A 26,198-nucleotide genomic window follows, 5' to 3' on the forward strand; every position below is an offset into this window, starting at 1 on the left:
AAAATACCCGGCGAATTTTTTCTCAAGAAGGTATTTATGGCACCGTTTCCATTTTTCGTTTCAACGCCCTATGAATCATCGTGAAACAGCTGCCAACGCTAAGCAGGATAAAAAAAACACACTGTCTGCCAAAAATGGTCATTGAAACGAGCCCTTTTTTATTGCCTTATCACGATTTCCGGAAGGCTTTTCCCACTCTGCCGGCCTCTGCTGCCCCTAACAGATACGGCAGTCGAAGCCGACTGGATATGGAAGCATCAACACTACGCGCGCAAAGATAAGACCACCACCCAAGCGAACTGTTGTCCACCGTCATTCTACTCCTAACCAAGCGTCATCGATGCCAAACCGTTGTATAAAAGCTAACCGGTTTTTGGGAGTCACCTTCAGTCGAAGTTCAAACGCGCACCTTCAATCATAGAGCGTAAGCATTACGCAGCACATTTGGCGATATTTGCTTTTTTTTCGCTCTTCGCATTCTTCACATTACAAAGCGTTGAAAATGGGTGAAACCGCTCCGGAAGTCAAACCAGCCTCACCGCCAGAATGGGTTACCAGTGCCTATTTGGAGACGATTTTGCGCAAATTCGAAGGGGACAAAGATTTGCACGTCACCGGCATGGAGAGCACACCGGTTGGTAAACCGGGCGAATATTTGGCCAGCCAGCTGTTTCGTGTCACCGTCCATTACCGTGGAACCAAGCGGAACGAAACGGATGGTGGGGAGGGTAGTGCTAAAAAATTGGTGATCAAAATTCAACCCGACAAGGGTGTTATGGCCGACACGATGGATGGTACATTGTTTAAAACGGAACTGAAAATGTACGGTGAAATTCTACCCAAGATGGAACGCCTGCTGGCTGACAATGAACGTCCAGTGCCGCTACCAAAATGTGTTCATGTCAGTGCAACGCCCCAACCCATCATCGTTCTGGAGGATCTTGCACCGGACGGTTGGAAGGGACACGATCTGATCGAAAGCTTCGAAGAGGTGAAACCAATCACGATCGCTATCGCACGCTTTCATGCGGCTTCATTCTATCTCAGCAAAAACGTAAGTACCGCCGATCACGATCGCCTATCGATGACGCCCTTTAACCGAGTTTTATTTCCTTTCCACTCCACAGAAGACAGATTTTGAAGAGTTCCAAACCGACCTGTTCAAAAACAAGCATCCCGTGCTTGAATGGATGTTTGGCAACAATCTAAAAGCCTTCATTGAGTCCCTGCGTACCTGGTCCGGGTGCGAACGGTTTGTGGAGCCGTTCGAGCGTGCCTACGCTGACTATTGCGATCGGCTGCACGATATCTACTGCTGCAAAACACCCGGCCGGCTGTACAATGTACTGAACCATGGCGATTTTCATGCTAAAAATCTGCTGCACCAGTTCAACGACGAGGGCGGTATTGCCGAGTCACGGTTTCTCGACTTTCAGGCCTGCTGTTGGTCTACGCCCGCGATCGACCTGTACTACCTGCTGAACAATATCGTACACTACAAGGTGAAGGCGGCCCACAAGGAGGAGATCATTTCCTTCTATCATGCCGAGTTTACTACCGCACTGAAAGCGATCGGGTACCTGGGCTACATCCCGACGATGCTCGATCTGCAGATTGAGCTGCTGCGGAACGGGTTCCTTGGTAAGTGTAATGGACAAGCAACTATGACGCTCGGCAGCGGCGACTTCGTTAGTGACGGTTTCCATTTTCCACAGATATTTTGCACTACACCTGCTTCCTACAGTTTCGCTTTTTCGACTTCACCAAATATCCCCCGGAAATGCTTGCCAGCGGGCAGGTGGGTAATCTGGGGCTGGAGAGTGAGGAGTACCAAACGCTGATGAAATCATTAATTCCTGGCTATGTGTACAAAGGACTTTTGGAGTAGCGATGAGTGATTTTTCGAATATTACCATAAGATTATAAAACATTGACGCAATAAATAAATTAAATTGAGTTAAATTGTGATGCATGAATAATCAAAGTAGAACAAACATGGTTTATATTTAAAATAGTACAACGAATGAATGTGTGCGACGATCAGTACAAGTCTTCGTTATCGGCACACATGTAGATTACGTGCAGCTAGACACATCAACTCCATTTCACATCACTATTAAGTTGCATTTAACAAATAATTCGATCATGCATCATGAATTCGAATACGACTCAGAAACAAAAGTTCAACCAGCACGTGTGTTCGACTGATTGTTTGCATCGGGTCACATGTCAGCTTCGTGTTTCGTACAGTAGGATCACGCTTTTCTCTGCCGATTACACGAAAAACATGAGATTATTTAGAAACAGCTTCACAGAACAATCGAACATAAAACACGCCACTTCGAGGGCCATGTATCAGCTGAATGCAATAAAGGTTATCTTGGGACATATTTTACCGTACACCTGAATTGTACACCTTATACGTTATATACTGTTTGGGGCCGTTTGGGGGATGATAAGATACCCGCAAAACGTACACAATATCCGGTATTGGAGATAAATAGAAACCCTCGCGAGTTTGAAGCGGAACTTTCCCTTTCGTGTTGCTTTAACTTTTCGTTTGACGTTGGGGCGTACAGTCTGCTTAAGATACTCGCCCGTGACAGGATGCATTTAGCCAACAAGGATCCAACGACCTGGCTTACCGGTCAGCTTTTCCAGAAGGCGCTGACCCAATACACCACCGATCGCGGGTTGGAGGTGGAAGACGTTCATCTGGCAGTGCATGGTAACGCTGCCCAGCAGTACGCCAGCACGATCTATCGGGCGTGCGTGAGCTATCGTAGCCGTGGGAAAACGGAATCGATCAAACTGATCGTGAAACTGGTCGCTTCGAAAGTAAACAGCCTAGCGGACGAGCTAACGTTCGACACTGAGCTGAAGGTGTACCGGGACTATCTGTCGAAGATGGAAACAATGCTGGGCGATGATGCTAAGGCGTGCAAGTTTGGTCCAAAGTAAATGTGAGGGTTGAACGTTCAAACGTTCAAATGTGCTAATGTTTTTGACTCTCCACTGCAGGCTAATCTACTCCGCCGACGATCCAGTGCCGCATCTGATTTTGGAGGACTTGGCGAGCCAGCAGTTCGTGCACAGCTGCAAGCTGCTCGATGTGGACGATGCAAATATTGTGTTAATTAAATTGGCCCAATTCCACGCGACATCATACAGTTTAACCAACACTAGTGCGGTATAGCTTTAGAAAAGCTCTCCAATCGCCTGTAACCCTAAACATTCCCACAAACTTGCTTTTCATTTATTACAGGCCAATTCTCTGGACGCATTAAACAACGGGTTGTTTAAACAGAAACCCTCGGAAGGTGTAAAGTTTATGTTGGAAAACTTTACGCTCTTCGCGGAGGTGCTATCGCAATGGGATGGATACGAGAAGTATGCGGAACGTTTGAAGAGCATTCAACCAACGTTTATGGAGCGTGGTGCAGCAATATACAGGGGCCGTGGGTTCGGATTCCATGTCCTCAACCACGGCGATTTTCATTATAATAATATGCTGTTCAAGCTGGACCAAGATCGTCGAGTGGAAGATACAGTATTCGTGAGTAATACAAGTAGCATTCACACTCAAGCAGTTCTTCAACCCATTTTCCAACACCCTTTCTCCGGTACAGTACGACTTCCAGCTCAGCTGTTGGACCACGCCGGCAGTGGATCTTCTTTACTTTCTCTACTTCATCTGCAACCGTAAGACGCGTGACTCCCAGCGACATGCCCTGATACAGCTATATCATCAGGAGTTTACGCGTACCCTGGACACGGTCGGATACATGGGAAAAGTTCCAACGCTGCTGGATATAAATTGCGACCTGCAGCGCGCTGGATTCCTGGAGGTTGTTCTGGCGATCTGTTTTGTACCGTTTCTGTTTGCCGATTACAACCAAACCCTCAATGTGTATGGTAACGAGGAGGAGGCCCGTGCGTATCGTCGCGCACTCTACAATGGTTCTCAGTTTAAGGAAGTTATTCTTCCCCTTCTACCCTACTTTCTATACAAAGGTTACTTAGATTAGCAAACGGAGAAATCATTGCAATAAAGTGACACACGCACATTACAATCGCTGGCACATTTATTCAGCCCAATCGCGATCATCTTCAGTCCAGATAACCTTTCCGATCGTAAAAGTTTAACAGATACTCCATGCGATCCTGGTACTTGGGATGAGAGAAGAGCCGCTTCCGAAACGCGATCGCTTCCTCCGTGCGACCCAACAGACCGCCCAGGTCCGCATTGGCCGTATCCTCCAGCAGGCGCAGCGGTATGAGAAAGGTGGAAAACATCACCCCATTGTGGCCCTTGCGCAGCATTTCCACCTGTATGTCCAGCAGGGTCGGTACCCGCTTGGCGTACTTTAGCTTGGTCAGCGTGTCCACCAGTTCGCCGTGGTAGTGCTGCAGCAGCAGATCAAAGTCCTCCACTGTCACGTCGTTCGATGCGGAAGTGAACAGCAGATAGCTCAGATCGATGGCCGGTGAGCCAAAGAACCCGGTGGCGTAGTCAACTAGTATCGCGTCGGTCGGCTTGCCGCTCGGTTCCGTCTTAAGCATCACGTTGTTCACCCACAGATCGCCATGGTTGAGTACGTTGAAGTCGGTTTCGGTGCGCGTGTACACCCGGCACCCTTTGGCGATGATGGTTTTTTCCAGCGCACACAGCTTTTCCGCTATTTTGCCCCTGGTCGTGGGCCAATTCGATGCCTGCTCACCGCAGGCGACGACACTGTTCTGGAACAGCGGATAAAAGTGAGGCACATCTTCGCTAATGTTGCGATAATGGTGAGCTGCCATCGCGTCTTCTTCCTGTAAGCAGGGATATGGAGATTATCAGAGGGAGGATCTTGCACGGGTGACTAGGCAATGCTTACAATGCTGTATAGAACTGCTGTAGCAGCGTGGAATTTGGCGATCTTTTCTAGCACAAGCTGAAGCTGACCAAAGTTTAGCCCGGCCGCTCGCCCCACCGGCTTGTAGCCTTGCAGTGACAGATCCTCAAAGACGAAATGTTTGATCGTGGTTGCATGGATCGCATGGGCACTGTGAATGGGGAAGAGTGAAGGCAACCGGATTAACACTTTGGGTTGGAGCGCACGCCTGTATATCGATGCCTTACACCGGTGCCAGCCGCTTGCTGTATCCGATCGAGCTTAGCAACTGTTCGACTTTCGGCATCACCACATCGTAGACGGCAATCTCCCGCTTGAACACATCGTACGCATCCAGCAGATCCGCATCCTCGTCCCGTGCGAACGACACCTTTATGATGTACGTCTGTGTTCTGGGGAAGGAATTCGCAGCAGTTGAGTTGTGGTCGCCACTGGGGGTGTCACATTTGCTTCTCACCTGTGATTGTGGCTACCGGTCGTATAGTTTACCGTCACGCGCAAGATGTCACTGGAGTAGTTTTCGCCCTTAGCCAGCGGCGCAACCACCTTGAAGCTCTCGACCTTGATTGCACTTTCGCACTGCTCCCGCCGCAGTATGCCCTGCAGGTAGTCCCTGGTGATGAAGGGATACTTCTCCTCGATCGTGGCCTGATCCATGCTATCTAACCTTACAGCAGCCTAGGGATGCACGCCGCACCTGTCCGCAAACACTGGAAAGACTCAAATCGAATGCCCGGGGGTAAGGTGAACTTAAATAGTTCACCACCCTGTCCTCGCGTCAAATATAGACCGCGATAGTGATGACAGCTCGCGACAGAGATAAGAAGTGTAGCCCTTGTGATACGTATAATTGCTCGTAGCCCGTACGCAATCGACCAGCCGTTTCAGTCGTTCTCTGCCCCATGTAATACACCGTTGTTTTCACTTCTTTTTAGCACTGGATGATGAACCGGTTGGTCGAAAACGAAATCGAACCAATCGAACTGCGTTTTTTTTTGGGAATGCGCGCAAGGCACGACCACAACCACGAAACTGTTCTGTCATCCGCAGATAATTGACCACCGCGCGCTTGTTCGCCCATTCGCTGCTCCGTCAGTCCGTTCGGTCCGGCCCAAAAACCATTGCACGACCACATGCAAAACCTTTATGCTCACCACAACCCCATTCGTGTGTGTTTTTTTGGTAACCCGAACGCTCAAAACAGCGCAGCTGCTTCACTTCCCCTGCCCTATGTTGTCCTCGCTCGAAGCAAGCGTTCAGAAAAACGCGCATACACGCATTCATCGTATTTTCTTGTTGCTTATTTTTTGTTGCGCGTACGGCGGGGATGAATGATCGCGTCGTTTTGCCCGTTCTTGTTGTTGGCTGGGTTTATGTTTGTATTTATAGAACTTATCAAAATCTTACCATCCCAAACATTCGGGCATTGTACTTCAGCGGCGACCGTTTGGGGTGGCACATTTGCAGCGAACTTACCCTGCGCAATAATCCGCGTTTCGAGCGTTCTCCCCCACGCGGTGAAAGAAAACGCACGTGGTTTTGGCAAAGCAAAACCGGTCCTACACCAATACCAACGCCGAAAACACCCTGCCACGAGACGTACATCGTGTGGTTGCATCTTCGAGATAAGTATTGTATTGCGTTGGAAGTGGTTTCAAGGGGTAGTTTTGCGCGAAAATTGATACAATGTGGAGAATTGCGTTCACGTTAGAGATTATTTTTACAAAATTATATTCAAATTTTATCAAACCAGGCCCTTTGATCCAATAAACTAATGTAGTCTTGCGTTTTAAACTGTTGCAAAACTAGCCTATCTGGCTGTTCAGTTCATCGAGAGTTTCCCATGAATTGAACAATATTCACATAATTATGATAAAGGGTTTCATGACAGATTTTAGTTTTCCCTTCGATTTTAAATTTGTTCTTCCATTTACCAATTACCGGTGTATTGCTGAAGGGGATCCTCGATTTAATTCACCCAACTTTATTCAATCGTTTGAGTCAAAAATGTTGAACCAATGGCAATAATTGGTGGGAGCTATTCATATAAATAGTCAATACATATTTTTCCGTGTCAGTTTCCGATGGAAGCAGTCTTATTTAACGAACGAGAGATGTTTATCTAGATGTTCTAGATGTAAAAGATGTTGTAAAACAGTAATAGCAAAGCCTCAGAAGTACAAGACATAAACAATTGCAAATAAATCAAAAAATAAATAAAACTGCCGGACTGATTCAAATAAATTTAAGAAACAGTTAAAACTGTATAGTTAAATTTTATTAGGTTTATCGGGCGAGTTTATCTTTCTGCCCATTACTAGAATACCCGAGTCCAAATAGATACATTTTGTTTACCAAAACAGCTTAAAACCCTGTCCAATGTGCGTTTTTTTATGGAAAATACATGTAAACCTATTAAAACCTTTTTTTGTTATTTATTTTTCAAAAACGAATTTTACGGTCTGATTATAGTACACAAACCGCCCCCAACTAGACTTTAGGGTGCGTTCATTCACCCCGAGCAATCACCTTGAAGCATACTGTTTTGATGACATAATTGCGATTGCCTGTGTGATTTGTATATTGCCTCTAGCGCACGCTCAATTGACGATCTCCACTATTCCAGCATCACTGACCAGCATATACGATCGGCTAGTCACACATTCCTTTCCATCGCCTCAAATAGGCGTTGATGAAACTGCGTAGCAGGAAGTGAGCAGAGCCGAGTTTTCGTTTATTAAAACTAATGCAAGTCACGTCTGTGTCTGTTTTTTCGCATTCCAACAAACGCTCTTCCATCACTCTCACAGTGTTTTTTTTTAATATGGGGCCACACGATATCGCTCCGATGACAGCCTCCACCAAGTGCGTGCACGTGCATCTGCAACGTTAAATAACGATTGCCATAGTTACGGCTTCATTTGCACTAAGCAGCCGTCCAGCAGTAGCAGTTGGAGTAGTCCATACGGTCAAGGCCAGCAGGGTGTACGCCAGTGTGTCAGCGTTTTCAAACATCGACTAGCACAGACAAATAAAAAAGCTCCTCCCTCTCACGTTGTGCAACCATCGACCATCGCGGTCAGCGCTCAGTGTTCTAACGTGTTGCAATTGTATTCGCCATTACGCCGGACCGACAGTGATCTCGGCGCAAGTGCGCCAGGGTGGCGCTTCTTATCTGTATTCCACACCATTGCAATACCGTACCGGCAGTATCTTTGGCGTGCCGTTGGTTGAAATTAGCAACGTGCATGATTATGTGTGTGTGTGTTTCATGTTCCGCACTTTGTGATGCAATATCGATGCAGGCTTTAAATATTTAAGCGTGGAAGCAAACAAAAAGCACCAATTTTGTATGCTTACAAAAATGAAAACATTTCCTATGTGTTGCTTCTCTCTCTCTCTCTCTCTCTCTCTCTCTCTCTCTCTCTCTCTCTCTCTCTCTCTCTCTCTCTCTCTCCCTCGCTCGTTTATCGGTTTAGCAGCTTTAAAGGCATTTGTTGAGGGAAATTGTTTGTGTACAAAATGATTGTGTACGATCGTTGTTAATGTGTTAAGCTGAAACTGTAAAATGCACTGATTCGTTCTGCACGCTTTATCCTGTTCTTGTTTGCTGTAGTGATCTGGTAGAGAACACGGTTTTATCTGCTGTTTTAATGCTCAGTCTAACAGTATTCATTATCTGCCGCTCTCCATACTAATCAAACCATCAATCATAATTCATACCAACCCGACAAGGCACTATTTGCTATTCTACAGTTTTGTCTAGTCACGGTATGGCAAAAAAAAATCACTCTTAACGACACTCACGTGGTTGGACCGATCGAGAGGCTTGGAGGTTAACAGACAAAAGCTCCCTACTATCTCGCCGTATTTACATGACCAACGATGAGCTATCAACTGTACGCCATATCCTACAGCAAACGTGCGGCAATTAGACCAACAAAAAACAGTATCAGTAAGATCGTCACCCATCATGAAGCGAAGAAAACTAGCCGCGAACGGGTACGATCGTTACTGGTTGCACTGATAGTGAAGGGTGTTGTGCACTTAGTTCTCCACCATCCGTATACGCATTTCGCCCTTACAAATATCAACATCCTTCTAAAGAGGCGTCATCCCGTCAGGGCACCTAATTCTTACACCATCTTCCCTCACCACTGGCACTGGGCCTGCGTTCCCTATGCAGGCTGTATATCAGTTCACCACTATCAGCATACACACGCGCCCATCTCTACGTCATCTCCGACTGATTGGTGTTCGGACCGGATGGGAGGGAGCGAGGGTTGTGTGTCTTCAATCTTCATTGTTGTTACCCTTGGGTCGCGATGATTGTGTAGCACTGTGCGATTTGAATGTACGATTTGAAGCACCACCACCACCACCACCACCCATCGCGACGATGCGTTGCTGATTCTGCGCAGCACGCGATCAGTTGTAAACCGACGGCCAAACATAACGGTCGCTAGCAACGGCGAACGCGCGCGCACATACCCGAGTGGACTGAGCAACTTCGCGCGCAATCAAAACTCGCTAAGTGATACAACGATTCGGGATCGGAACCGGCGCCTCACGATGGCATTCAACAAGGATGAGATGAACGCACCGAGCTGGATGAACCGAAGCTTCTTCGAGAAGGTGTTGCGCCATGCGGAGCGCAACAGTGCGCTAACGGTGGACGAATTCCGCATCCTGCCCGGCACCAAGCCGGGCGATCACTTTGCGAGCGTGATCTTTCGCGCGATCGTACGCCACAGCGGATCGGCGGACGAGGTGTCACTGATCGTGAAGACGCTGCCCTCCGAGGAGGGCCTGAAGAAGGACATCCTCAAGGATGGGTACGTGTTCGAGACGGAGACGCTGATGTATACCGTCATTGTGCCGGCGATGCAGCGGCTGCTGCAGTCCGTCGGCGATCACACCGTGCTGGGTGCGAGGTACGTATGCCGTGGGTGGTCGCCCATTGTCGAAGGCCTATCGGGCGATCTTGTCTGCCGCAAAATTGTGTCCCGGTCGAGTTGTGTGATTAGATAAGCCTCGGGAATGGTTTGGCAAGGTGGGAACAAAACAATGAAATTGCCATAAAAGTTTATTACGTCGCGATGGTGTTAATTAATCGATTGGCCCTGCAGTAACCTGAAGGCACGAGCCATCTTTGCACGTTGACACCCGGTTCTTTATTATGACCTGCCTGCCGATAGTCTGATATTGTTCCGAAAGATATGGTTGGGGCGTGTGTGTGGTGTTTTTATCAACCAGAAAGGCTTTTGCAAATCGAAAAAAGGGAATGGTCCTGAATGGTCCTGTCGCTTCCTGTAACGGTCGATCGTTGTTAGATACCCATCTAAACCTGCCCTATATATAAAACATAGTGCCCAGTGTCTAGTAGCATCTCGCTATGCTAAGTGGATGATCCACTTTCAATCCACTTCCCTATGTGATGATAATCTAAAGAAAAACGTTCATATTTGTGTCTCCATAGCAAAGGTGTGTGAAGCGAAATGCGAATGTTCTATTTAAAATTGTTGTTGTGCAATGATCACTCAAACGAAGGAACCACAAACCACGAATACGCTAATTGGTACATTTTTTTGCATTGTAGTTTTTGTCCGTATTAAATCATCATTCAAAGGCGATCAAAAGACTATGGAGAAATAAGAATAATTTGTTCGATTTGATGATGAGATGATAAAAAATTGGGTATTTTACCCGGCAAGATAAACTGCATTAAATATCAGCCTAAAACCTGTACTTGGCCGTTTGAGGGCTAGAGGTTCCATCTGCTTCTGATATTGCATATCATTATGTCTGCATACCACTGAAAATATGATCCATCGTATGTCTGTTTGGATGTGTGGCTGCGTGTCATATGATGCCGTGCGTGCTTTCGCTCATAGTGCTATTTTTACAACGTTGTCTGGATAATTGCTGAATTTGAGGCATTTATAATTGTTCAGCTTGTGAAACTTTCCTGTACATTATGATCACGATTTCCCAAGCGCAAAGTCGTAGAGTTCCCCATTGGTGTATGAGTTGACGTGCCATGTTCTCGAATAATGAACAAGATTCGATTCCGACTCTAGAACATCACACCTTGAAGGTTCTAACTATGTGGTTATGTGAGAAAAAGGGCCTTTATAAATCGATCCCAGGACGTTGGCAAAAAAGAATAAATGCTTCGAGTATGCAAATGTAACACTTTTAATTTCAAAATACTATAGAATATCAATGAGTATTCTCAATGAAGAAACGTAGGAACTCCATGCACGTTTACCGCACCACATGTGTAATTGAATCGTCTCAACCCACACCGATATTCCTACATGAGAGCTGGGTAAATGTTGGTTAACGCATTAGCTTAATACGCCCTCCAGATGAGGATATAAAAACCACAACGTCTAGTGTGCCGGGTTGAATTATAAACCATTAAAGATGTGGGATGGCGGGAGTACAATACCGCAAAAAAATTGTGCGCACATATTGTGTGATTTAACCGCGGTGACGCATGCAAACAAATGAACTAATATGCAACTAATAATGCAAACGGATTAACTGGCAATTTAATCAGCCTGAGCAGTCTGACATTATTTCTATGCCAGTGCGTAGTACAAAAAAGAGGACGAGCTTTCATTCCATACAGAGCACACTGTTAAAGATGCAACCGTGCGGATCGGTTACGGGGGACGGCAAATGCATTAGCTGTGATTAAAAAATATAAAATAGCTATGGAAACGTAACACATCTAGGAAGGTTCCAAAATTCAACATAAAAACGATACATTTTTGATAAATAGATACATTCAAGCAAAATTGAAGCCCATCGCAACAAAATTGGAAATATGAAAAAAAATTACAGAACATTCGATGTAAACTCCTATATTTAGAAAAAAATTGTTTTGCAAAAATGCAAACTAATCTGGAAACCCTTTAATTAATAAATAAGCATTGCCCAACAGTTGCAGCAAAATAGTGACTGTTAAGCTTAATGTTTATTTAATGCTTCTTTTAATGCTAAGTTTTGTGATTCCTATGACCTGAATGGAGGAAAAAAAAGGTCACGTCAACGATGTCTACAATCTGAGAAAAACGCTGTCACTGTAAAATCCCATTTATACTTCGCAGACTTCTTTATCATGAAAAGCTTCCCACCTGGGTCATGGTATTTGAAGATATCACCAAGCAAGGGTACGAGATGAAGGTGAAGCAGTTGGATTTGGAGGAATCCAAGGTGGTCTTTGCCAAAGTGGCCCGTTGGCACGCGGCCTCCATGCACCTTGTCGACACGGTAAGCAAACGCCCGAGCTACACAGCGTAGCGCTGCATTCTTACTTATTGCCTCATTTGCCCATCGCACAGTTGCCGGAAATGAAAAATCTTAACAAAGGCGTCTACAATTTGTTCGAAGAAAATCATCAATTTTTGCAAATGTGGCAAAGCTGCATCGCGATGCTGGCAGGGATAGTGAAGGAAATGCCCGGACTGGAGCAATATTCGGAAAGAATCGCCAGCATAAAGGAGACCATTTTCAAGCGTGCATCCGCGATCTACAACTACGACCCATCGTCCTACGTGCACGTGCTGAATCACGGTGATTGTCACTTCAAAAACATGATGTTCAAGCGAACGGAAGGGAAGCTGGACGATATTATGCTGGTAGGTTGCGGAAAGCATGCTGAAAGATGGATTGATTACGTTTTCGAAATGCTCATTACCGTCCGTTTGGGTCCTTTTAGCTCGACTTCCAGCTCAGTCTGTGGGGAACGCCAGCGGTCGATCTTATCTACGCGATGTACAACTCCGTATCGATCGACACCCGCGAGGCGCACCGTGACGAATTGATCAGTTTTTACCACGAGGAGCTTACCGCGTGCCTGACCAAGTTTGGCTATCTGCGCAAACTGCCCACCCTGTTGGAGATACATTTGGAGATGCTCAAGTGTGGTCATTTGGGTAGGAATTGGTTGGCCTCCCCTTTTCGCTTGTTATCGTATTCTAACGCAACTTCTTGTCTTTTGTCCTACAGAGTTCCTGCTCGCAGCCACCTTTGTGCCATTCATGTGCGTAGATGCGACCGAAATCATGGACATACCGGAGAACGGTGAAGGATTCGAGATGGATTTTGCCGAAATCGACAAGATGATGGAAAGTTTCAAGAAGTGCTTCCTGCACCCAGTGTACGTTGAATTCATTACGAAGAACCTTCCCAAGTTCGCTCACAAAGGTCTGATAGATCTGGAGTGACGTTGGGAAGCGATGTGTTGCAGAGCTTGCGAGTATTTAAGGGTTAAGTGCAATTCACCCACCGCAGGATAGTGAAAAGGAAGCGCACGCCCTAGTCGTACGGGCACATTCGGTGGTATTAAGCAATAAAGTCCAAGGATGAAGAGAGCCGTCCCACTATAGAGTCCATTTCGGAGAGGTTATTTCTTTAGCATAAAATGTACTCGACATGTGCTTTGTGTTGTTGTCGTTTCGTTGCCAAAACGAGTAGCAATTTTATTGCTTGCCTTCCCCTAGAGTCGGGCAATGATCGAGCAGCAGCAGCAAATGACGCACCAGCGCCTTTGCACGTCAATTAAGATGCGAGGAGAAAATCCTTACATCTCGATGACACGCTGACCGGTCTTGTTGGTCTTGTCGAGGAAGTCGGCGAATTCCTGGTACGGGGTCTTGTTCAGCGGCAGATCCTTCCACAAGTCCGGCGTCAGGAAGGCGTACGTCTTGGCAATGGCGGCGTACGTGGCCTTCGCGAAGTTACCGAGCGTGGTCGTGGAACCACGGGTGGTGGTATAGCAATCGTCAATACCAGCCATCTGCAGCAGCTTCTTCGGAACCGGGGCAGATACGATGCCGGTACCACGCGGAGCCGGAATCAGACGCACCAGAACGGAACCGCACTTGCCGCTGACCTATACACAAAGCGGAAAACATAATATCATTAGTACACGTGCGCACAGGAGTAAATGAGCATTTTATTTTTTTTTGGCAGTGAAGCATCAGATATCGAGAAGAACGTGACAAGATTACCATCAGACGTGTAAGGCCATCTTTTCAGCCGCTAACTGCGCACCGATCCGAGGAAACCGCATAAGTTTGCAAGGTTTTATCATCATTTGGAAATCTTTCACGTTCTTCGTTCGCCTACTAAGACACTGTCCGCCATTCTGAACCGAAAAACGTATCGAACCTACCTTGCACGGTACGGTGTGAGGGCGACCGATCTTGTTACCCCAGTAGCCACGACGCACCGGGACGACCGACAGCTTGGCCAGGATGATGGCACCGCGGATGGCGGTGGCCACTTCCTTGCTGCACTTCACACCCAGACCGATGTGACCGTTGCTGTCGCCGATGGCAACGAACGCCTTGAAGCGGGTACGCTGACCGGCACGGGTCTGCTTCTGGACGGGCATGATCTTCAGCACCTCATCCTTCAGCAGACGGTTCAGGAAGAAATCGATGATCTCGAACTCTTTGATCGGGAGCGAGTACAGATAGATTTCCTCCAGCGTGCGGATCTTGCCGTCCTTCACCAGGCGGCCCAGCTTCGTCACCGGCACCCATTCCTTCGAGTCCTCCTTTCCGCCGCGTCCGCGTCCACGGCCACGGCCGCGACCACGTCCACCACGACCACCGCCGCGAGCACCGCCACGCGAGCCGAATCCTCCTCTAAATCCACCACGGGCTGGAGCAGCGTCCGCCATGCTGTGGAGAAAGCGAGGGAAAGACGCACTTGATTAGTTACGGTTATTGAGGTTATGGTTTGGCCGCTCGCTGAGGGAAAGCAGGAGATTTATAGCTTTAGTGGCGAATAACTCAAAATAAAAATCTACTAACCGAAATGAGGTGCAGCTCGTGTAAAATGCATCATGGCTAAATAACCTATGAAATCACTACACGAGTCCGGAAACGGTAATTTCGACGCTTACAAAAACCACGTGGCGAACCAACATGGCGTTCCCAAAAAGAATCGATTTTCTCGCTACAGATCGTAGCCCGTATTCCCCACAGCGTATTATATGGAGCTCCAAATTAATAAATGCTCCAAAAGATGCAGCGTTTGGAAACTAATTTAGACTAAATATTCTCACTTCGATCCGTTCAGTTAATTCCTATTACACGAAATTGGCACGGGAACTTACTTGATTTTGGTGTTGTATGTTGTGTCACGGTAACCCGAATGAACGAGACGATACTCGAGCACCCGCGACCAGCATTTCTGCTCGAAAGCCGTACCCCACGATAGTTTTGGTTTGTGCTATAGCCATCCTGCTTACTCATACGACATCGAACGAGAATACGATGACGTCATGCAAAAGGGACCGTTCATTTGAGGTGGCGCTTTGGATTGTAAAGAAAACTTGGCACTATTTTCTAATGTCAAGCAAAAAAGCGGGAAAGTGATTCAAGAAAATTGTCTACAGCAGAAAATACCTCAAACAACGCTTGGCGTGGTCAGATGCAAGGCGGCAAAGAAAGAAAACGCATTTCAAATTAACCGCTCAAATTTTATTTCCTGCTATCATAGGATATCGTACATAGAAAGTATGATTGCATGAAAAAATACATAGCAAATGAAATAGTACCCGAAACGCATAATATATTCGCTGTTGCTTCTACTACTTTAATGCTCTCAATAATGAGAGAATTGCCGTTACATAATCATAAAACAAAAATTCATTTGAATGAATAGTTAGATAAACAATATAAATATAGCATATTTGCTATCCGTATGCCATTTAAGCAGATCTACTTCAGACCACATTCTTAACGAATTACATGTATTCCGAATACATTTTTATACCCTTAGGACGACTTAAAACTAATTAATCATGAAGCACAATCAGTTAATCAACAAATCAAGACTAAAAAGGGCCTTTTAAATTCTAGGAACAAATGTTTTCGGATAGTGATAATTAATTCTGATAGTCGCGTAGAATAGTGATTTGATTAATCAGAATATATTTTCCGTCTCAGTGTGACATACTGCCAATAATAATATTTGAATAGAGTTTTTAGGAAACTATTCCATCGTAGGTCCATCTATTGGTTTTGCAATGCACCGCTTACACTTTTACAGCCGAGCATGAAAAGTACTTCTCCTCGGCTGTATCTCCACGCTCTGCCTTATCACCGCTTATCCGGTTCTCAACTGTTACTATCGCTAGTCAGCAACATTACCGAAAAGTGTGCTCGAAGAGGTTCATCTTTAAGATCGCAATGCGAAAAAGTGTACTCTGCTGGGTGTACTGGTAGCGCTCAACACTGGTGTAGGTGTAATATCTGCTTGCTCACTTCTTGTAGTGATGTGTGCGGTATAATATTTCACTAGAAAAAAAAAGGATGCATTTTGCTCACTAACCCTAGCCCGTACAATCAAGCAACATACTCTCTGCAGTGCGCATACATACTTTACTCCTTCACTAACCGGCACATCATTCAAGACCTAGAATCAACCTGCCCGTGATCCAGTAAACCGTACTTCCAGCACAATAACTGCCAATGTAGCCGCCGGTTCGTTCGTTCTTCTAATACCCCTATGGTTCCCTGACACAAAGCGACCAACAACAAAAGGTGCTGGCTTTAAGTTGTCCTTTTTTGTTCACTGTGTTAATGGTAGCAACAATGCTTCCCAGTCCTGATTTCTGTCTGTAACATATCCTGTTTAAATAACGGAACCGCACCACATGTCCGCTATTTTTCCTTTTATTTACAAACGTACTGCTAAAACCGCATGTCTGGAGGAACATCATATTGGTCCAAGTCCAATACAATATGTAGTGGGAGGGGAGGGGAATTTGTCTGGGACAAACGTGCAACGGAAAACAAACCCTTCCATCTAACAATAAACATTTGTTACTCACAATTAACACCGGGCGTTACAGCTTTTTATCACAAACGGACTTCAAAAGGATGAGAGGTACCTAACCAACGAAATGAAATACGCTGAAAGGCAGACCACTATTACGCACAATTTGCCTGAGAATCTGCCAAAACAAGGGACAGTACGAAACTAAACGGAAATTACTTCTCTCTTTGATGTTGGACTTATAAAGCAACATATTACAGAGTTACCGAAACAAAACATACAATTAGAATTTGTATCCTGCGCCATTTGAAATGTCCAACCAACCAACCAATCGTTACATCGGTTTAACGCCGAACAGATTGAAAATGTGTGGAGCACCTTCATAAGCGAGAGGGTTTAAATTTAGAAAGCTAACACGCTTTCTCCCTCTCTCGTTCTCTTGGCAACATTTGACCTTTTTTTTCTTGAAAGTTAGGAACCCAAAACAATCTTAAGCCGGTACTGTGCTGGCCATTATTTTTACTACATAGCTGAATCATGTGTGCGCGCCCCAGCGATCTTTTACCCTCTGTTTACCACACGTTAACAGGATTATATTCTTTGCTGTCTGTGATGATGATGATGATAATGAAAATTTGGATGTCCAATTTAAAAAAAAAGAACTGCAAAAACTATTGCAAAACTTAGGTTAAATTGCGTGTTCCACTCTCACTTGGAGCGAGCCAATCCGACGGAATAGAGTAAAGGGTAAAGGAAAAGGGGGGAGAAAAAGGTGTTGCAGCAGCTGTTGTTTCCGGCGCTGGTCTCTACTGCGTCACACCAGTTGCGGCCGCCGTCACTGCTGCCGCCGCCCGGTAAGCTCCTTCGAGGGCCGCCTTCTGTTCGGCGGTCAGTGTGTTGATGCATGCCTGGAATAGGTCCGGATTGCTCTCAATCTGCTTCACGATCGAAAGCATCCGTTCGGCTTCGGGGTGCGGCACGGTTACCGCCTCCCGGTAGAAACAGGACGCAATGATCGAAACGATGCGCGGTAAGTTTACGTTGTTTTCCCCGAGTATGACTGGATGATTCGCTTGGATCAGATCGCACAGATAGCCGTACACGTACACCGCTTCGTCTTCGTCCTCGCCAACGGGCAGCCAGGTGAACCTGAGGGAGGAACGGGAGTGAGCATTCGTTAAGCACATTGTAACGCACTAAAAACTCGATTATCGGAAGGACGATCAGCAGATGAAGAAATGTATAACATCAGAAAAGGTTAAGCCATATTACAGAAATTTGCTCACCATCCAGACGTGTCTGGTAAGACGGGTATATATCCTTTGTCATCATGGTTACTTCCCTTCATCCCTTTCTAGATAGCATCAAACTGATCTCTATACATCGGTCAACACTTACCAAAGCGCAATGATTTCGTCCGGATTAGTGATCGCTGTGTTGTTGTATTTCAATATCTTCGTCACGGCTGAGATGGCGTTTTCCGTTGGGTTCACGTTCTCCGGTTCGCGGCTGTCCGGTGCCATGATGACTTCCACCAGCAGCGAGATGGCCTGCGCACATGTAACGGCAAACTGCTCCCCACCGAACTGTGAATTGAGAGCAATTGCATATGCGATTAACCGCGACGGAAAACGAAGACCAAACACACGAGAAACCAACCAACCGAACCACAAACTATAACAATTTTCACGACACCATGCATCCTTTTTTTTTTTTTTTAATGACCCACATTTGCTGTGCTAACACTTGAAAGATCTACTTTAAAGCAGTTGGAAGTTGTTACGCCCTAACCTTTAAAAAGAGCGGCACATGGTTCAATGGTCACCCCTTTTCACAACACACAACTTGTGGGTAAATTTTTATGAGTCAAGTTGAAAGACTTCTTACTGCTCGCTTCGTTGTGAAATATCTTACCTGGCCTAGCACACCGCATCCATAAACCGCTGCCTGTCGTACTTCCGGCTGCTCGTCCTTGATATATTCCAACATTGGCTGCAGGAAATAAGGCTGATACTGTACGCACAATGGGCCAGTATATTCTGTTTCCAAGGAAGGAGAACATAAAAAATAGACTCGTCAAATACTCGCACTCTTTCACATTCGCTTCTTTTCTACGCGCTCTTATCGTTCAGAAAAGGTTAAGCCATAATAAAAGTGGTTAATCATCGCAAGATCATACGTATGATTCAAGTTTCATCATGTTTAAAGGAAATGTTTAACTCCCAACACCCACCACCAATTACCAGCAGCACTTACCGATGAGATCGTCGAATATGCACAATCCCCATTGCCGGTCCGCCCACGGGTTCGTGGCCTGCAGCAGCTTCACAAAGTGCGGCACCACGCGCTGGAACGACGGCAGGAACGCATCCTTGTACGTGACGAACAGCGAATGGATGATGTCGGAGATGCGCGACAGCAGATAGATGTCCGCATCGTCCTCCTCGGCCAGCTGCTCCTCGACGCCGTCGTCGTAGTCTTCCTCCTTCCGGGCCTGGGCACGCTTTTCCTCCTTCTCGAAGTGCTGCTTCATGAACTTGTCGATGATCTTCAGCACCTCCTCCATCGCCTCGTTCGACAGGCAGGCCGCCCCGAGCGTCTCGATGCAGCGGGCGAGCGAGTGCAGCAGCTCGGTCAGCACGTCCGCCTCCGGTTCGGAGTCGATCGCCTTCAGCAGCTCGGGACAGATGTACAGCCACATGCCCTCGAGGTACTTTGGCCCCTTGATCTTGGCGCAGTCGAGCAGGTACGGGAGCGATTCGGCGGCCGCCGACCGGACACCGTCGTGGAAGTAGAACTTCAACATCGGCACCATCAACCGCACCACCTCCTCCGCGTAGTTGGCGAACCCTTCTTTCAGCTCGCGGGCGTAGCACACCAGCATCTCGCAGGCGGACGCCTTGTCCTCCAGGCCGGCCGTCCGGATGACAAAGTTCTGCTGCTCGCCGAGATTCACGAACTGCCAGTTGCTGTCGTTCTCGACACCCTGCATCTCGTCGTTGTCGAGCAGCGCCACCTCCGGCTTCATCGAGGCGGTCCGCATGACCGGCCCCATGACCAGCGGCAGGAACTGCTCGAACTGCTTGCCCAGAATTTTGCAGATGCGCGCCCAGGCCGATATCAGGTAGGACGTTTGCGGATCGTCGTCCGGCAGGTCGCCCTCGGTGTGCGTCTTCAGCAGCATGTCCATCACGTCCGACGCGTCCGACATGAACTTTTCCGCCCCGACCGCCAGCCCGATCAGGCTGACGCACTCGATCGTCTTGCCACGCAGCAGCTTCAGCTCGTCCGTGTTGCCGTTCTTGATGATGTACTTCAGCGACGGCATCAGCCGGTCGTAGTACACCACGAAGTCCTTCTCGGTCGTGTCCGCCACGGACGCGATCGTCGTTACCACCTGCTCCAGCACCAGCTTGGTGCCCTTCTCCACCAGCTCCTTGAACTTGGTGGTCAGAATCAGTTCGAGCTTCGCCATGATCGCGTCCAGATAGCGCGTCAGGATGTTCTTCGGGCAGTCCTCGCTGAAGTTCACCAGCGCCGCGCCGGCGTGCGCCTGCACGCGCGGGTTCTCCACGTCGTCCAGCAGGTTCAGCAGCCCCGGTATGACCTGCTCGTGGAACTTCTTCTCGAAGATGGGCGCAAAGTCGGTCGCCATCTGGCCGATCGCGTTACAGGCCGCGTACCGTACGCGCGGGTGCGGATCGACCAGATACTTCAGCACGCCCTGCATAATGTTCTCCAGCATCGCCTCCATCTGTTTCTGGCAGCCCTCGCCGGCGGCCGAGATGGCCATCAGGGCCGCGTGCCGCTGCTTCCAGTCCGGGCTGAGCAGCATGTTTGGAATGTTGTTTACGATGTGCGGCAGGATCGTTTTGCCGCCGAGCCCGCACGCCAACCGATCCAGCGCCGACTCGGCGATCACGTTGTTGTCGCTCGTGTCGTCCTCGGTGATCTTGTCCGACACCGACCACTCGTCGTCGTCCTCCAGGTCGGTCATCATCTGCAGGATCAGGGGCACCAGCGCGGTCACATACTTGGCCGCCCGCTTGCGCACCATCGCCGGGGCGTTCTCCGCCAGCGACACCATCATCTCGAGCGCCAGATGGCGCAGGTTGTCCTCCATGTCGACCGTGCTGAACACCTTCATGCAGAGCTCGAAGATCGGCTCCAGCTGCGGACGGAAGAACTTGGGCACGCCCTCGGCCATGTCGATCAGCAGCTGCATCAGGTTCTGCGGGTCGCCCAGCTCGATGCTCTCCGCCGTGATCATGATGATCTGCGGCAGCAGATCGGCAAACTGGCGCTGCACGTCCTCCTCCTTGTCGTGCAGCAGCACGAACGCGCCGTACGCGCGAACCGCCTGGAAGCGCACCTCCTGGTCGGACGTGGGCTCCAGATACTTGATGAACATTTGCTTGATCAGCGGCAGATGCTGGGCCTGCTGGTTGCCGAAGATGCCCGGCACCGAGGCAAATATGCGCAGGGCGGCCTCCTGCAGCTGCACGTTCGCACTGTTGTGGCAGTGGAACAGGAATTGCAGAAACTCGGGCCACTCGTTGTTGCCGTCGTCGTCGATCAGGCACCGGGCGACCTCGGCCACCATCTCGCAGATCTTTCGCCGCATGCTGCCCGACTCGTTCTGTTGCAGCGTCAGCAGTATCTGTTGCTTCAGCTGGTCCCGCGCTTCCGGCGGCAGCGGCTCGTAAAATTCGTGAAACTCGGAAGAGAACAGCCGGCGCAGCAGGACGGCCGACAGCATTCGGGCATCTTCCGCCATCTGTGGGTTCTGTACCGTACCGAGCAGGTGCGGAACCTTTGTCTCGCACGGCAATGCATTGTAAACCTCCTGCGGGATATATTGTGACGCGATCGCGTTCGTATTGCATTCGCCAATTGTGTTTTCAATAGAACATCCGAGATTTTTTTGTTTTTCGTTTCGGCAAATGTCAACATGTCAGGCGCACGTGCAAATAAATTAGAAAAAAGGAAGTCATTTAGAAAAAAAAAACACACAAACAAACTTCAAACGACGTAAGGTGACATCGGGCAGCACGTCAAGCAGCACTGTAAAATCGATAAAATGCGACTTTCACGACAGAGACATACATTTGGACAATGTGTGCATCGATAGCAACGCCAACACCACCCATCTCCCATGCAACGACGGGCACCGTCGGTCTGGCGTAGACACGAACGTTAATCATGTAAACCCCACCAGCGCACACACACGCACACACACGCACAGATCTAGTCACCGTAGGTGGTATGTGTTCACTGTGATGGCGCTGTGAGGCGTACGTCTTCCAAAAAAGCACATGCTGGCGCGATTTCCTTTGACTTTGGGCAGCTACCTCTCTGCCACCGTTTCCGCTACTGTTCTTATCATTCCTTCTTTTCGACAGTTATTCGTCATCACGTCGATCGGGGTGTGTGTGTGTGTGCGAATCGAATCATCGTGGTGCGAACGTTTCATGGCATGCAAATGCGATTCCCGCACCGGAAGGTCACGCCCGTCGTGCGACCAAAATAACAATAAGATTCCCTCTGCCCTACCTTTTCCGCTACGCATGCCTTACAAATAGTTACATTTGCCAGTGCAATGGGCATACATGGGCACGTTTTTGTGGCACCGAAAAGAGGCACAAATCAGACGATGACTCATTTGCGTTGTTATCATCGCAGTTTTTGGGAATCCTTTCGTGGTGTAATAGACGCCCGTCCCGGATGATGCACTATCCAAATAAAAACACACCATTTGCTCCCCGGCGAGCAAAAAAACAGGAACCGGAAACACATGCCGCACACACACACGTACCAAAATGTGCATGGGTGTGCGGCGAAGCTGAGAAAACTCGTGCCCAGCGTGTGCAGCTTTTGGCTCCGATGCCGACCTTGGAACCGACTGCGCCACAACCCTTACGTACCTCTGCTTTCGTACGAACATCATTGTCCGTAGACAGGAGCGAGCCCATCAGCTGCTGAAAGTTGTCCTGGTCTAAGGCGGCCATTATTTCGCATCTATCTGCAACCCACGTTGGACGGCAATGCGTTTCGCCGCTGCGATCGAGAGTCTCGTTGTCGGTGCCTTTCTTGGAAGGGGGTTTCGTGTGCGTGTGTCCCTCTGCGGGGGGTGTGCGCTACTTCCGTGCTCCGGGCGTAGCTCTGCTTGCCTTCCACCCCGACCGGCTGCTCTGCTGACTGCTTATCACACTGCACTGCCGCTCTGACGACACCTTCACGGCGGGACTGCAAGTTTCGTTGCACGTTTTTCTCTTCCGTCGAGCACCGCTAAGCGTAAATCCCTTCACTGCATGCGCCGCAATTTTCACCGACTAGCGCGTGTCCACGAGGAGCGAAAACGAGACAGCTGCGAAAAGAGCGCGCATCGTTCCGGGAGGAAGAAGAAACGCGCATTTTTTCCTCCCCGTTTCCTATGTTGTCAGCCCTGTGTGCATTGGCCAAGGTGACGGTTGGAAAGATGTCAAAGTGCCGGTATGCTGTGCTGAATCGACCACTGTTCAACATATTCATAATTTTGATTGAACGATTGTATAGAAGCAGCACGTGAATGTATAGAAATAATTTTCTGGTGAAATCATAGACAAATAAATGTTAAAATCTGTTAATCAAATGCTGCAAACAATACATTTTCTAGAAAGCAATTAAAAAGGCCTACCTTGAGTGTATCTACCTTGTTTGATGTGTGGAATTTCGCTGAAAATCGTTGACAGGTACTTTGTTGTTCTTTTTCACAGGCCAAAACAACGTGAATTGGTTAGTGGTTTTGTAACAAAGTTTGATAAAAACAGATGTTTGTTTAATTGGAAAAAGGTTTTCATTCCCTTCCCTCAGGAACAAAATGGCCTTTGCTGGTAGCATACTCACATCGCTGGCAAAATGCTTCTGGAAACCGCAAGTTACCGCTGTCCGGTATCGCTATCATGCCGACAAAGTGGCTCGCGGACCGCTCATTCGGCGGTACGGTTATGAGGACAAAATACTGCAACGGGGTCTTCTACCCCATCTAGATAACGGACAGAAGCTGCCAATGCCCGATTACAAGTAAGTTTTTCCCAATCATTATTCTACCCATAAAGAATCCCCTGACTGTTTTTTGAATGATTTTGCTTTCAGACCCAAGAACGCTTGGTGCGAGAAACGTGCACTGTTCGGCCAGAACGATTATATCGATATTCTTGGCGACGATCGGCTCCATCCTACCCGTGTGCTGTACTCTGTGCCGGCTTGGCTCCGCGGTGTGTCCGGCAACGAGTATCAGGTGCTGCTGCGAAAGCGAAAAATGCTTAGCCGGACGATCTACCCGGTCGCCAGGCCAACGAAATGGCGTGATATGGAGAAGCGCATTTCATATCTGTACCGCTTCCTGAACCGAAAAACGAAGACAGGATTTTCGAATGTGTAAGATTGCATCGTTACTCGCACTAGTATCTCCTACTATAGACATTTAATAAAATGAAATTGGTGGCTTTATTCAACGTTAGAGTGGTTTTGTTTGTTACTTTCTGCATAGAGCAGCTTCGCGCTCAGTTCAAAGGAGTGTACAATCCGTATGGCCACTTCTGGCGTCATGGCTTTCGCTACATTGTGGCACAGCTCGAACGGATCCTGCACGACCAATAGTCTATCGTAAGCAAATTGGTATTTGGAGCTCGTGTCATGTTTATGTTCTAAAAGGTAGCGCTTGAGCCGTTCCATTGTTGCCGGTACTTTAGAGTAATTCGGTGAGCCGAAATGTTTCTTCAACAGCGGACAACCCCAAGACGGTCCATGAAAAGGGCTAATGATTTGAGTTTCCAGCGTGAACCAGCTGGTATAAAAACTGCGAAAACTGTACAACTGGAAAAAATTGTCTGCTAGTTCCTTCATCTCGGACAGTTCCAGTTTTATGTTCAGTTCCTCCAAAGTAGGCGTCGCAAATCCTGCATTCCAACCTGCAAAAAACAAGCTCGAGTTACCGATTGACGAATGCAGATACGCACAAAGCCAGCATATTTTACCATCAATGATGAGGTCATTTTTTGGATCTAGCTGCAGTGATGCCACGGATGGTAAGCAGTCCATCAGTTGGAAGAGAAAGATTACCATCAGCGAGATAGTGTACCCATTCAGCGATCTTTCTCGGCTCCATTGCTTCAAATAGCACACCAACATACGACCTGCAATTGAAAACATGATAATACAATTGTTTGAAATATATAAAACAGCTCGATGCAACTTTACTTACTCGTTGGTTGTAAATCAAACATATATTCTAGCAACAACGAGTTCCGGTGCGCCAATCCATTGCTGAACGTTAAATCACATTGGATGCCGAACTCGTGGCTAATAACTCTTAGCAATGGTACGCGGCAATTCAGAATGATTTCGTCGATAGTCCACTGCTTTGTATTTTTTAGGATTTTCTCTACCTTCAGGATCGATTCCGTTATACTTTCCACGCCGGGCTTATCGTTTCGCCCATAGTACACTTCTTGCAGATCGACGAAAATGTCCAGATCACTCGTAGCACAACCGGTACCGACGATGCGAGACCCAAACGGATAGCATTTGACTGCTGGGTAATGGGGTTTTAGGCATTCTACCAACTGTTCTACCATCATTTTGTTCTCCGAAGCGCTTTTAACCTCATCGCCCTCTGCCAGCGCCATGTCAATAACAATATCGATATTTTTCTTCAGAAATTTCTTCAAACTTTTGCTGTACTTAAAATTCTGTTTCGCCAAGCACCTCTTTTTCAGAACATCCAAACTGGGCACAAGTTCTCTTTGTTTCTGTGGCTTTTCCCCATTTGTCGCAGAGTTACCATTGGGCCGGTTCTCGATCTGTACGGTTTCGCGATTACTAGCAGGAGCTACATTCGGTTGGTCCTCCGGCATTGCTTTGTGTTCGGGATTCTGTTCTTTTCCATGATCGTGTATCTGGATATGCTGTGTGGCAGCTACATATTCGGTAAAACTTTCATTACAATGCCGGCAACGTACTGCATCCGGTTGTTGATAAAAACACATCATAATCTTATCCCTGTGCGATCCATCTTCTTCGAATGGAACGAGCTTGCATGAGGCCAGAAATTGTTCTAGTTTTTTCATCAGCTTTTCTATCTGGTCCAGGGTAAATGTGTCGATGGTTTTGGGACCCGGCTCGTAGGACGCCAGATTGAGCGTCAGTGTTTCGATTAACAAATTAGTTGCTAAATAGTCCTTCGACTAGAAGATAAATGTGATTCATGTTAGTGTGGCTTTAAATAAGAAATATTTTCTCGGTTCTTCTTACCATTTTGTTACAGTAAAATGTGGTCAAGAAAAAAAAAACGCGCACAACAGGTAAAAGGTCTGGTGAAGCAATAGGACAGGAATAACATAAACAAAAGATTCGAACTCGTTCAACGAACTGTACGCGCGTATTGCTGCAATGTCATCTTGGGAACTTAGGTAGTGCTCTGATTCATGTGGTTTGTAACGCGTAAATGGCTGA

At 47.6% G+C, this 26,198-nt stretch overlaps 6 protein-coding genes across 7 annotated transcripts; 2 read left to right on the forward strand and 4 right to left on the reverse strand.

Annotated features, from left to right (window-relative positions):
* The first annotated feature begins 373 nt into the window (after positions 1-373).
* On the forward strand, positions 374-13,298 carry LOC120953463 (uncharacterized). The gene is made up of 14 exons (XM_049607563.1): positions 374-1,054; positions 1,128-1,641; positions 1,716-1,887; positions 2,234-2,249; positions 2,302-2,957; positions 3,022-3,190; positions 3,266-3,556; positions 3,630-4,027; positions 4,094-4,167; positions 9,262-9,832; positions 12,017-12,179; positions 12,251-12,547; positions 12,628-12,844; positions 12,918-13,298. Exons 1-14 carry the CDS (start codon positions 503-505, stop codon positions 13,133-13,135), a joined length of 4,308 nt encoding a protein of 1,435 aa, XP_049463520.1. The 5' UTR covers positions 374-502; the 3' UTR covers positions 13,136-13,298.
* Positions 4,068-6,455, reverse strand: LOC120948226 (uncharacterized). The gene is made up of 4 exons (XM_040364342.2): positions 5,356-6,455; positions 5,126-5,290; positions 4,881-5,049; positions 4,068-4,815 (listed from the first exon to the last, which is right to left on the reverse strand). Exons 1-4 carry the CDS (start codon positions 5,553-5,555, stop codon positions 4,111-4,113), a joined length of 1,239 nt encoding a protein of 412 aa, XP_040220276.2. The 5' UTR covers positions 5,556-6,455; the 3' UTR covers positions 4,068-4,110.
* Positions 13,299-13,346: 48 nt separating the features above from the next.
* Positions 13,347-15,146, reverse strand: LOC120948230 (40S ribosomal protein S2). The gene is made up of 3 exons (XM_040364349.2): positions 15,037-15,146; positions 14,086-14,599; positions 13,347-13,803 (listed from the first exon to the last, which is right to left on the reverse strand). The coding sequence occupies exons 2-3, from the start codon at positions 14,596-14,598 to the stop codon at positions 13,492-13,494; spliced, it is 825 nt and encodes a 274-aa protein (XP_040220283.1). The 5' UTR covers position 14,599; positions 15,037-15,146; the 3' UTR covers positions 13,347-13,491.
* Positions 15,147-15,833: 687 nt separating this feature from the next.
* On the reverse strand, positions 15,834-23,118 carry LOC120953618 (importin-5). Its single transcript, XM_040373745.2, has 5 exons — positions 22,628-23,118; positions 18,960-21,549; positions 18,618-18,742; positions 18,102-18,289; positions 15,834-17,852 (listed from the first exon to the last, which is right to left on the reverse strand). Exons 1-5 carry the CDS (start codon positions 22,709-22,711, stop codon positions 17,510-17,512), a joined length of 3,330 nt encoding a protein of 1,109 aa, XP_040229679.1. The 5' UTR covers positions 22,712-23,118; the 3' UTR covers positions 15,834-17,509.
* Positions 23,119-23,375: 257 nt separating this feature from the next.
* Positions 23,376-24,199, forward strand: LOC120953620 (39S ribosomal protein L51, mitochondrial). 2 transcript variants are annotated; one of them, XM_040373747.2, is made up of 3 exons: positions 23,376-23,477; positions 23,556-23,765; positions 23,838-24,199. In XM_040373747.2, exons 2-3 carry the CDS (start codon positions 23,563-23,565, stop codon positions 24,124-24,126), a joined length of 492 nt encoding a protein of 163 aa, XP_040229681.1. In that variant the 5' UTR covers positions 23,376-23,477; positions 23,556-23,562; the 3' UTR covers positions 24,127-24,199. The 2 variants fall into 2 exon arrangements, with proteins under 2 accessions (XP_040229681.1, XP_049463382.1); XM_049607425.1 differs by lacking the exon at positions 23,376-23,477 and having other exon boundaries at positions 23,484-23,765.
* LOC120953619 (terminal uridylyltransferase Tailor-like) lies at positions 24,168-26,163 on the reverse strand. The gene is made up of 4 exons (XM_040373746.2): positions 25,998-26,163; positions 24,949-25,930; positions 24,722-24,880; positions 24,168-24,655 (listed from the first exon to the last, which is right to left on the reverse strand). The coding sequence occupies exons 1-4, from the start codon at positions 25,998-26,000 to the stop codon at positions 24,192-24,194; spliced, it is 1,608 nt and encodes a 535-aa protein (XP_040229680.2). The 5' UTR covers positions 26,001-26,163; the 3' UTR covers positions 24,168-24,191.
* Between the last annotated feature and the right edge of the window lie 35 nt (positions 26,164-26,198).

The sequence above is a fragment of the Anopheles coluzzii genome, chromosome 2 (assembly GCF_943734685.1).
Source record: "Anopheles coluzzii chromosome 2, AcolN3, whole genome shotgun sequence".
Classification (NCBI taxonomy): domain Eukaryota; kingdom Metazoa; phylum Arthropoda; class Insecta; order Diptera; family Culicidae; genus Anopheles; species Anopheles coluzzii.

Excerpts from the sequence above, each read along its gene's own strand:
- LOC120948230 (XM_040364349.2), bottom strand. The coding sequence starts at position 14,598 with ATGGCGGACGCTGCTCCAGCCCGTGGTGGATTTAGAGGAGGATTCGGC. Across the intron at positions 13,804-14,085 it reads CTCACACCGTACCGTGCAAG|GTCAGCGGCAAGTGCGGTTC; the intron begins GTAGGTTCGATA and ends CTTTGTGTATAG.
- LOC120953463 (XM_049607563.1), top strand. The coding sequence starts at position 503 with ATGGGTGAAACCGCTCCGGAAGTCAAACCAGCCTCACCGCCAGAATGG. Across the intron at positions 3,557-3,629 it reads GAGTGGAAGATACAGTATTC|TACGACTTCCAGCTCAGCTG; the intron begins GTGAGTAATACA and ends TCTCCGGTACAG. Across the intron at positions 12,845-12,917 it reads GCTCAAGTGTGGTCATTTGG|AGTTCCTGCTCGCAGCCACC; the intron begins GTAGGAATTGGT and ends TTTGTCCTACAG.
- LOC120953618 (XM_040373745.2), bottom strand. The coding sequence starts at position 22,711 with ATGGCCGCCTTAGACCAGGACAACTTTCAGCAGCTGATGGGCTCGCTC. Across the intron at positions 21,550-22,627 it reads ATGTTCGTACGAAAGCAGAG|GAGGTTTACAATGCATTGCC; the intron begins GTACGTAAGGGT and ends TATATCCCGCAG. Across the intron at positions 18,743-18,959 it reads CATATTCGACGATCTCATCG|AATATACTGGCCCATTGTGC; the intron begins GTAAGTGCTGCT and ends CCTTGGAAACAG.
- LOC120953620 (XM_040373747.2), top strand. The coding sequence starts at position 23,563 with ATGGCCTTTGCTGGTAGCATACTCACATCGCTGGCAAAATGCTTCTGG. Across the intron at positions 23,766-23,837 it reads CTGCCAATGCCCGATTACAA|ACCCAAGAACGCTTGGTGCG; the intron begins GTAAGTTTTTCC and ends TTTTGCTTTCAG.
- LOC120953619 (XM_040373746.2), bottom strand. Across the intron at positions 24,881-24,948 it reads GTTTGATTTACAACCAACGA|GTCGTATGTTGGTGTGCTAT; the intron begins GTAAGTAAAGTT and ends TTTCAATTGCAG. Across the intron at positions 24,656-24,721 it reads AAATGACCTCATCATTGATG|GTTGGAATGCAGGATTTGCG; the intron begins GTAAAATATGCT and ends TGTTTTTTGCAG.
- LOC120948226 (XM_040364342.2), bottom strand. The coding sequence starts at position 5,555 with ATGGATCAGGCCACGATCGAGGAGAAGTATCCCTTCATCACCAGGGAC. Across the intron at positions 5,291-5,355 it reads ACCGGTAGCCACAATCACAG|AACACAGACGTACATCATAA; the intron begins GTGAGAAGCAAA and ends TTCCTTCCCCAG. Across the intron at positions 5,050-5,125 it reads AGCAAGCGGCTGGCACCGGT|TGCCCATGCGATCCATGCAA; the intron begins GTAAGGCATCGA and ends CCCCATTCACAG.